At 43.5% G+C, this 11,330-nt stretch overlaps 1 protein-coding gene and 1 long non-coding RNA gene across 3 annotated transcripts; both read left to right on the top strand.

Annotated features, from left to right (window-relative positions):
• The first annotated feature begins 536 nt into the window (after positions 1–536).
• On the top strand, positions 537–5,629 carry LOC115535743 (cathepsin L1). 2 transcript variants are annotated; one of them, XM_030347169.1, is made up of 8 exons: positions 537–633; positions 1,275–1,389; positions 1,501–1,623; positions 2,170–2,328; positions 3,137–3,355; positions 4,105–4,270; positions 4,770–4,875; positions 5,443–5,629. In XM_030347169.1, the coding sequence occupies exons 2-8, from the start codon at positions 1,276–1,278 to the stop codon at positions 5,543–5,545; spliced, it is 990 nt and encodes a 329-aa protein (XP_030203029.1). In that variant the 5' UTR covers positions 537–633; position 1,275; the 3' UTR covers positions 5,546–5,629. The 2 variants fall into 2 exon arrangements, with proteins under 2 accessions (XP_030203029.1, XP_030203030.1); XM_030347170.1 differs by lacking the exon at positions 1,501–1,623.
• A 2,207-nt stretch (positions 5,630–7,836) lies between these two features.
• LOC115535788 (uncharacterized) lies at positions 7,837–8,696 on the top strand. The gene is made up of 2 exons (XR_003974557.1): positions 7,837–7,942; positions 8,510–8,696. It is a non-coding gene; the product is annotated as an uncharacterized LOC115535788 (long non-coding RNA).
• Positions 8,697–11,330: the final 2,634 nt, after the last annotated feature.

The raw sequence follows: 11,330 nt of genomic DNA, 5'->3' as shown, positions 1-11,330 counted from the left end.
TTCAATCACATGTCTGTGATATGGAAGATAAACGTATGTAGGCAGGGAGCCAATTAGGAGGGGAATTTTTTGGCGATTTAGTTCAACCAATCAAGTAGGTGACCTATACAAGGAGTTTTTCCTTTTCGGTACAAGGAGGAAATATCACATTATTTAGAAATGTAGAGCAAGCATCAATCCGCTCAACCATCTAGGCCTGTTACTGCTGTACAAACCCTGTGCAAAGCAGGCATCCTGCAGAGATTACTAAACGCTGGGTTTGGGTGTAGCAAATACATGCAGACTGTTTACCTTTTACTACGTAAAACAAAACATATTTTTGGAGCTTGATTATGTGTAGCTGGAAGGAATGCGAGTCAGAAAGAAAAACCCTTATTCTACCAATAGCTAAGGACTGTGTTGGATTCATTCCAGTCATTGTTTAAAGGGTTCAATATATGACCAACCACAGTCGTTCAGAAACCACAGTGGAGGAAGTAACCCAATTGATTATTCTTACACTTTTGGTTCCCCTTTCTATGAATGCGTTTATCATTTTTTTCAGTATATATGATGGGAGAATCAAACACAGGCACACAGACCCACTTCAATCGTTCAGGAGACAAGACGTCAGCTCTGTTGGACTTGAGAAAGGTAAATTGAGATCAATTCTGTCCATCATTCCTAGATGGAGACCATTCAGTAGCAGATTCGTTGACTAACACAGATTTCTCGGAGAAGGAGGGACGTTGTGTTGTGGAATCATTTTGATTGAAAGTCAGTGGAGTTATGATAAAAAGGGTTCATAGCAGAAGTCGATCAAATCATGCTTCTAATCTCTTCCTCTTACTGCTCAACAAAGTACATGTATGAGGTATGTATATCAAGGAAAATAATCTAAGTTCCCCAAAGAGATTTTCCATCTTGTTCATTTGATTTTGACATTTCTTCTATTCGTCTAAATCAACATACATTCAGGGTCTTACTTACATTTACATTTACGGCATTTAGCAGACACTTTTATCCAAAGCGACTTACATCAGTTAATACACACATTGACACACCGACACACCGACGGCAGAGTCAACCATGCAAGGCGACAGCCAGCTCATCAGGAGCAGTTAGGGTTAAGTGTCTTGCTCAGGGACACATCAACACTCAGCTAGGAGGAACTGGGGATCGAACTAGCAACCGTTCGTTGTAAAGCACTGTGGGTGACCACAGATTAGAGTGCTATGGAAGCGCAGTTTATTTATCTTTTATAAACATTAACATCTATGTGTCTATTCTTCCAGCATGCGCTCACTGGCTCTCTTCCTGACCTTTGCGGTCTTCGGCCTCGCTTCCCCTCACCTCAACGACCAATGGGAAGCATGGAGGGCCGAGTTCCAGAAGGTGTACACCGATGAGGTACGACCACCGCACACACACACACACACACACACACACACACACACACACACACACACACACACACACACACACACACACACACACACAGTGTGCTATGGTCTCTTCCAGGCGGAGGCGCTGTACAGAAGGGCCGTGTGGGAGAACAAGTGGAGGATGGTGAGGAGGCACAACATGGAGGCCGAGGCCGGGAACTCCACCTTCACCCTGGGCCTGAACCAGCTGGCTGACATGGTGGGTCCTCCAGCGCCTCCGTGTGGCTCTCGTCCAGCTAAGTGCTGCTAATTGCAAAACAATGTTGATCTGGATCAGACCGGTTCCCTTCGCAGCACTTACTCTAGCCACCCATTGAGTCCCGATCGTAATCTCCCGATAAATATCTGATAGGATTAAATGTGACATATCATACCAATTATACCCTCAAAATGGCTTGTAACAGCTAATCACATTCACACCTGGTGGTATAATATGTCACCATTAATCCAGAATAATGTTCATCATCTAGGACTGAAACAGGACAAAATTGTAAAAACAACAGATAAAGAAACAGAAACAACTATACTGTAATGTGTGGTATCAAGAATTATATCATTTCATTTTGGAAATGAATCAGCATCAATAACATTCTGTTCTTATTGTTAGTGAGATTTAAAATCATGCCGAAAAGTGTGTTTCGTCTAATCTGTAGCTGATTATCTGAACGGATCACAGCGAATGGATACAAGTCACCACATTTGAATTAGGTCCATCCTTCACGTTTTGTTTCTGTGTGAACTCAAGACCACAGACGAAGTGAACGCAAAGCTGAACCGTCTCACGGAGGAAGACCCCGCCAGCTTCGACAGCTGGACCTCCACACGATGGGACAAGGGTGTCGAGAAACTCCCAGAGAGTGTGGACTGGCGGCAGTACGGCCTGGTGTCTCCTGTCCAAAACCAGGTGAGTGAGGAGGACAGAAGGAGAGAGAGAGAGACGCCAGCGGTCCATGACCAGCTGCTCAAGGGCGTGGTCAATGTACATCTGCCCGATGTACTAACATGCACACACACACACACCCTCGCTCACACATATACACCAACACTTGCATTACTCACACTAACACACACCATCATCAAACACCCTCACATTTGTAGTTATCCTTTAAATCCTTTTCACTCAGCTAACACGTAACAACAGCACAACTGGACATGGTAGTCATGAATTAAGTCGACTTTAGAGAATTGATGGGGATGTTCTTTTAATTGTTATTCAAGCAATGGATGTCTTGTGACAGTTGCCAACTTACCATGAACACACTTGCACACATGAACAACACCGATGATCTCCGTCGATCTCCGTCATTCACTCCGCCTAACTCTGGCTGAATCAGCGGGTTTGGGCGTTGGAGCGCCCTCTGGTGGACAATTTTCTTTTTTTTTTAATATTCGTTTATCGGCCATTATAAATGCCGATACCGAATAGTTTGAAAAATGCCTAATATCGGCCGATAATATCGGCCTGCCGATATATCGGTCGGGCTCTATCCCACACCCTCACATACACACACACATAGCATCACACACCCTCAGGTACACACACAAACACACACATATTCACATCAGCTCACACAAACATATACACCCACACTTGCATTACACTACTTCACACACACACACAGCATCACACACCCTCTCACACACACACACACACACACACACACACACACACACACACACACACACACACACACAGTACCTGTAATCCCCAGGGGCAATGTGGCTCCTGCTGGGCCTTCAGCGCCATGGGGGCCCTGGAGGGCCAGATGGCGATGAAGACCGGGTTCCTGGAGCCCCTCAGCCCCCAGAACCTGATGGACTGCAGCCTCGAGAACCACGGCTGCAACGGGGGCTGGGTCTCCAAGGCCTTCCAGTACGTCATCAATAACGATGGCATCGACTCCTGGAGATACTACCCCTACGAAGAGAAGGTGCCCTCCGTTTTCCTTTTCCTAAAGTTCATTTACTTAGAACACAAGGTTCTGCTATTTTGCTCTTCTTGAAAGCACCGTGCTCTACCGACAGGTGCGGGTGTGATTAGCCGTTACAAGCCGCTTCGAGCTCTGCCTTGCCCAGTGCTTTAGTGACATCACAAGGGGGGTGTCCCCCTGGACGTATGATTGATAGAAGAGAAAATCAGTTGCTACAGTCCACTGGGCAGGCTGGTAGGCTGAAGTATCCAGCACACATCTTAGTGGACTCTCCGACATGTGAGAGTATCACCAACCTTTTTTCTTTCTTTTTTTTCCTGTTAGCGGTGGCCACAGAACAGCACTAACATGGGCAAGTTCATGATTGGCAGATCTTGGTGGTAGTAGCAAATATTCTCCCCAAGTCACAGCGGAGGTCAGATTTTGAAAATGGCTCTTCATGGCTAATCACACCTGGTGGTAAAATAAGAGCCCAGTACAAAACATGAAGAGGATAATTGCTGACGTTATTGCCTCCAAACCATGCCCACAATGTACAGAGAGACAGACATACATACAGATAGATCAGATGGACAGACGGACCATAGACAGACATAGTTGCACACATATTATACATGAAAAACATACATACTGTACAGACAGACAGACATCATGACAGCATGCAGCCAACAGCCAGGTATGCCTGTACGATTCAACCTAGTTGTGTGCGCCTTTTTTTTGTTTGTAATTATTTCGTTACACTTCAAAAGGTCGGAGATTGCCGGTATTCGTCCAGAGGAAGAGCTGGCTACTGCGTGTCTTTTGCCGCTGTCCCGAGGGGCAATGAAATGGCCCTTCAAGCTGCCGTGGCAAAGGTGGGGCCTGTGTCGGTCGCCATCAACGCTGGTTTGCCGTCGTTCCAAAGCTACAAAGAAGGTAAGGTGAACACACACACACCGACATGCATGACAACCAATCAGATCGCTAGGAAAACATGGTGCAGCAAATCAGATCACTGGAAGATATACAACAGCATTCAAAATAAGTGAGAATTTAGGTGGTTTTAACAGTGACGTTAATTTTATTGAGAAAGGGTTTCACCCACCTTTGATTGACAGGCAAGATGGATTGCCCAAACCAATCAGAGAAGAGATGCCCAGACTGGTCAGAAATCAGCAGGGATATAGCAGGGATATAGTACAGTATATATACAGTATAAATTGGCTCATGTGGTGACCGGGGCTGTCAATTTAAAACAGATATTCTCAGAGCGCATGTCACTCACTAACAGCTGACAGGCGGCCCTTCGGTCAAATATAAACATTATTCTCTGTTCTCTAATTTAGCATCAGAAAAGTCCCCTTTGCTAGAAGGAAGTATGAAATCCAGTTCATGCACTGCTACTTGTTAAAAGCAAAATGCTACTTTTTCGTAGGTGTGTACGATCCGCCAGACTGCAGTACTGAGATCGTCAACCATGGTGTACTGGTGGTGGGCTATGGGACAGACCAAGGACAAGATTACTGGATTGTGAAAAACAGGTGAAGACCACTCCCACATACCCATTCTGTGTGGAGGCTGTTTGCGCATGTGCTTGAATTATCTGATAGACATTAAAAAGACCAATCATGGAGACGCAGCAAAACACAGCAGATCCTGGGCTGACGTTCCTACTATAGCAATTAGTAGGAGCTATATATAGTAGTTATTTACTACCACTACTATTGGGTACCAATGACAGAGGACTGAGCTTAGTTTGCTAGAATGTGGGAACAATATCCGAAATATGCCAATATGAATATCATTTAATCACTTAAATAAACAAAATACTCGCAGTGGAACATGGTAGCACAAATGCGTGACATTGGAGACGAAACATTGTGTAATTTAAGGCAAATACAACTATTTTAACCATTTAGCAAATGTTTTGAATAGCCTTGTTTCCAGTGGCATCATACATTTTGTAGTCAGCAGAATTACAACAGATACCACACATTAAAAGTGGGACGCAAAGTAACAATGATAAAGTATAAAACTTTATCATTGGATATTGTGTTTTTCTTTTGCTTTTCTCCACATTTCATAATTTCTCCACTCTTCCATTCCAGCTGGGGTTCTAGATGGGGAGAGCAAGGGTATATCCGCATGGCCAGGAACAAGAATCTCTGTGCGATAGCGCGCCGTCCCATCTACCCTATAGTTGGTAACTGATCGGGGTCCCCTTGTGGTCGTTCCAGCATCCAACAGCCTCACAAAGAAATGTTATGCTGAATACAATAAATGGTTTTGAATGTTTTTACTCTTCTGTGTCTCCTCATTGGTACATGCTCCTTCTGGGTTATTTTATATTAGTTTAATTGTTATAATCCTGCATTGCAGTTAGAACTAGAATATTGAACAATGATTACAAAGCTAATGAAATGAGCATACATTATGATATAAATGAAACAAATAAAACGTATATGTTGCAATAAAATGTCTATGTTCTACCAGAAAAACTAGTTTCTATTTCGTTTTTAGTGTCAAATAAACCTCCTTTGTCTAGCGATTGCTTCTTCTACATATCTTCATTCACGTGATTAAGGGTACACCTATCGTCATCACAGCAAACTGTGGCGACGAGGCCTGATTTGAATGAACACAAACCAATACTGAAACCGGGTTCTGTTACTATAACCAATCCCACTTTACCATGGGCACAAGGTTAAGAGTGGTCCTGGATTAGAACGGGTCCACTGCACACTCATCACAACACACCACCAGGGTCGGTCATCATGGACCTTATTCACGTGGCGGCCATCGCTCCCCCAGTGGCCCTCAGTCCCCCAGTGGCCCTCAGTCCCCCAGTGGCCATCACTCCCCCAGTGGCCCTCAGTCCCCCAGTGGCCCTCAGTCCCCCAGTGGCCATCACTCCCCCAGTGGCCATCACTCCCCCAGTGGCCCTCAGTCCCCCAGTCCCCTGGTGGAGGCCCCAGGGCTGGGCAACAGGTTGGAGGCAGCAGGAGGCCCCAGGGCGGCCCACAGTGAAGTGATCCTGATGTCACCTTAAAGCTGCTAGGTACGATTTAACAGCTATTATGTAAATGGGTCATTTGTTAAAAATGGTGTAGCCATCCATTAGCCATGAGTTAGTGAAATGCTGTGTGAGAGTATGTATCTAGTGTCCTATATATATCTAGGAATAGGTATCTGAACCAATTTGGATTTCAAACCACTCCGGGCTCAATTCTGACCAATCAGGACAACTCCTATATGGCTGGTTCAGGAGATCCACCTTGCTTTTCAATCACAGGTCTGTGAAATGCACACTTCTTCGTGGAAGAGAAACGTAAATTGATCTCAATTTACCTTTCTCAAATCCGACAGAGCTGACGTCTTGTCTTCTGAATGATGGAAGTGGGTCTGCGTGCCTGTGTTTGATTTTCCCATCATATACTGTATACTGAAAAAAATGATGAAAACGCATTCATAGAAAGGGGAACCAAAAGTGTAAGAATAATCAATTTTGTTACTCCCTCCACTGTGGTTTATGAACGACTGTGGTTGGTCATATATTTAAACCTTTAAACAATGACTGGAATGAATCCAACACAGTCCTTAGCTATTGGTAGTTTAAGGGTTTCTCTTTCTGACTCACATTCCTTCAAGCTACACATATTCCAGCTCCAAAAATGTTTGGTTTTCCGTGGTAAAGGTAAACAGTCTGCATGTATTAGCTACACCCAAACCCAGCGATTAGTCATCTCTGCAGGAGGCCTGCTTCTCACAGGGTTTGTACAGCAGTAACAGGCCTAGATGGTTAAGCCGATTAATGCTTGTTGCACATTTCTAAATAATGTGATATTTCCTCTTTCTAGCGAAATACTGGGAAAAACTCCTTGTATAGATCACCTACTTGGTTGGTTGAAGTAAATCATATCAAAATCCGACCGCCTCGGTCAGAATCAACGCTGGTTTGCAGTTGTTCCAAAGCTACAAAGAAGGTTAGGTGAACACACACACACTGACATGCACTACAACGAATAAGATCGCTGGGAAATACACGTTAGAGCAAATCAGATCACTGGAAGATATACAGCAGAAATCAAAATAAGTGAGAATGTAGGCGGTTTTAACATAGAGACGTTATTTTCATTGAGAAATTGTTTCACGCACCTGTTATTGACTGGCAAGATGGATTCCCCAAGCCAATCAAAGAGGAGATGCAATGATTGGCCAGAAATTAGCTGGGATATAGCAGGGATATGTATAGTATACAGACAGTATAAATTGGCTCATGTGGTGGCAGGAGCTGTCAACTCAAAACAGATATTCTCACAGCGCGTGTCACTCACTAACTGAATGTCGTCAAAAATAACAGTTTTTTTCTATTTGTTCGTATTTTCTGAAATTATTCAATGTTCTTTAATTTAGAATCAGAAAGGTTCCCTTTAATAGAGGGAAGCATCAAATCCAGTTCATGCACTGCTACTTGTTAAAAGCAAAATGCTACTTTTTCGTAGGTGTGTACGATCCGCCAGACTGCAGTACTGAGATCGTCAACCATGGTGTACTGGTGGTGGGCTATGGGACAGACCAAGGACAAGATTACTGGATTGTGAAAAACAGGTGAAGACCACTCCCACATACCCATTCTGTGTGGAGGCTGTTTGCGCATGTGCTTGAATTATCTGATAGACATTAAAAAGACCAATCATGGAGACGCAGCAAAACACAGCAGATCCTGGGCTGACGTTCCTACTATAGCAATTAGTAGGAGCTATATATAGTAGTTATTTACTACCACTACTATTGGGTACCAATGACAGAGGACTGAGCTTAGTTTGCTAGAATGTGGGAACAATATCCGAAATATGCCAATATGAATATCATTTAATCACTTAAATAAACAAAATACTCGCAGTGGAACATGGTAGCACAAATGCGTGACATTGGAGACGAAACATTGTGTAATTTAAGGCAAATACAACTATTTTAACCATTTAGCAAATGTTTTGAATAGCCTTGTTTCCAGTGGCATCATACATTTTGTAGTCAGCAGAATTACAACAGATACCACACATTAAAAGTGGGACGCAAAGTAACAATGATAAAGTATAAAACTTTATCATTGGATATTGTGTTTTTCTTTTGCTTTTCTCCACATTTCATAATTTCTCCACTCTTCCATTCCAGCTGGGGTTCTAGATGGGGAGAGCAAGGGTATATCCGCATGGCCAGGAACAAGAATCTCTGTGCGATAGCGCGCCGTCCCATCTACCCTATAGTTGGTAACTGATCGGGGTCCCCTTGTGGTCGTTCCAGCATCCAACAGCCTCACAAAGAAATGTTATGCTGAATACAATAAATGGTTTTGAATGTTTTTACTCTTCTGTGTCTCCTCATTGGTACATGCTCCTTCTGGGTTATTTTATATTAGTTTAATTGTTATAATCCTGCATTGCAGTTAGAACTAGAATATTGAACAATGATTACAAAGCTAATGAAATGAGCATACATTATGATATAAATGAAACAAATAAAACGTATATGTTGCAATAAAATGTCTATGTTCTACCAGAAAAACTAGTTTCTATTTCGTTTTTAGTGTCAAATAAACCTCCTTTGTCTAGCGATTGCTTCTTCTACATATCTTCATTCACGTGATTAAGGGTACACCTATCGTCATCACAGCAAACTGTGGCGACGAGGCCTGATTTGAATGAACACAAACCAATACTGAAACCGGGTTCTGTTACTATAACCAATCCCACTTTACCATGGGCACAAGGTTAAGAGTGGTCCTGGATTAGAACGGGTCCACTGCACACTCATCACAACACACCACCAGGGTCGGTCATCATGGACCTTATTCACGTGGCGGCCATCGCTCCCCCAGTGGCCCTCAGTCCCCCAGTGGCCCTCAGTCCCCCAGTGGCCATCACTCCCCCAGTGGCCCTCAGTCCCCCAGTGGCCCTCAGTCCCCCAGTGGCCATCACTCCCCCAGTGGCCATCACTCCCCCAGTGGCCCTCAGTCCCCCAGTCCCCTGGTGGAGGCCCCAGGGCTGGGCAACAGGTTGGAGGCAGCAGGAGGCCCCAGGGCGGCCCACAGTGAAGTGATCCTGATGTCACCTTAAAGCTGCTAGGTACGATTTAACAGCTATTATGTAAATGGGTCATTTGTTAAAAATGGTGTAGCCATCCATTAGCCATGAGTTAGTGAAATGCTGTGTGAGAGTATGTATCTAGTGTCCTATATATATCTAGGAATAGGTATCTGAACCAATTTGGATTTCAAACCACTCCGGGCTCAATTCTGACCAATCAGGACAACTCCTATATGGCTGGTTCAGGAGATCCACCTTGCTTTTCAATCACAGGTCTGTGAAATGCACACTTCTTCGTGGAAGAGAAACGTAAATTGATCTCAATTTACCTTTCTCAAATCCGACAGAGCTGACGTCTTGTCTTCTGAATGATGGAAGTGGGTCTGCGTGCCTGTGTTTGATTTTCCCATCATATACTGTATACTGAAAAAAATGATGAAAACGCATTCATAGAAAGGGGAACCAAAAGTGTAAGAATAATCAATTTTGTTACTCCCTCCACTGTGGTTTATGAACGACTGTGGTTGGTCATATATTTAAACCTTTAAACAATGACTGGAATGAATCCAACACAGTCCTTAGCTATTGGTAGTTTAAGGGTTTCTCTTTCTGACTCACATTCCTTCAAGCTACACATATTCCAGCTCCAAAAATGTTTGGTTTTCCGTGGTAAAGGTAAACAGTCTGCATGTATTAGCTACACCCAAACCCAGCGATTAGTCATCTCTGCAGGAGGCCTGCTTCTCACAGGGTTTGTACAGCAGTAACAGGCCTAGATGGTTAAGCCGATTAATGCTTGTTGCACATTTCTAAATAATGTGATATTTCCTCTTTCTAGCGAAATACTGGGAAAAACTCCTTGTATAGATCACCTACTTGGTTGGTTGAAGTAAATCATATCAAAATCCGACCGCCTCGGTCAGAATCAACGCTGGTTTGCAGTTGTTCCAAAGCTACAAAGAAGGTTAGGTGAACACACACACACTGACATGCACTACAACGAATAAGATCGCTGGGAAATACACGTTAGAGCAAATCAGATCACTGGAAGATATACAGCAGAAATCAAAATAAGTGAGAATGTAGGCGGTTTTAACATAGAGACGTTATTTTCATTGAGAAATTGTTTCACGCACCTGTTATTGACTGGCAAGATGGATTCCCCAAGCCAATCAAAGAGGAGATGCAATGATTGGCCAGAAATTAGCTGGGATATAGCAGGGATATGTATAGTATACAGACAGTATAAATTGGCTCATGTGGTGGCAGGAGCTGTCAACTCAAAACAGATATTCTCACAGCGCGTGTCACTCACTAACTGAATGTCGTCAAAAATAACAGTTTTTTTCTATTTGTTCGTATTTTCTGAAATTATTCAATGTTCTTTAATTTAGAATCAGAAAGGTTCCCTTTAATAGAGGGAAGCATCAAATCCAGTTCATGCACTGCTACTTGTTAAAAGCAAAATGCTACTTTTTCGTAGGTGTGAACAATCCGCCAGACTGCAGTACTGAGACCACCAACCATACTGTACTGGTGGTGGGCTATGGCACAGACCAAGGACAAGATACTGGATTGTGAAAAACAGGCGAAGACTCCCATACCCTGTCTGAGTGGAGGCTGTTTGCGTATGTGCTTGAAGCATCAGATAGACATTAAAAAGCCAAACCAAGGAGACGCAGCTGTACACAGCAGATCCTGGTCGGACATTCCTACTATAGGAATTAGTAGGAGCTATATATAGTAGTTAAATACTACAACTACTATTGGGTACCAATGAGGAGATATCGGAGCGCAAATTATTCGTGCATCCACCAGGAACGATTAATAAGACCACGGCTCGACATCTTGGCATATCCGGATGACCTTTTGCTGGAGAGATATAGATTCTCACGCAAATCTTTAATATA

This window comes from Gadus morhua, chromosome 22 (genome assembly GCF_902167405.1).
Source record: "Gadus morhua chromosome 22, gadMor3.0, whole genome shotgun sequence".
Taxonomy (NCBI): Eukaryota; Metazoa; Chordata; class Actinopteri; order Gadiformes; family Gadidae; genus Gadus; species Gadus morhua.
This window is presented reverse-complemented; position numbering and strand designations above follow the sequence as displayed.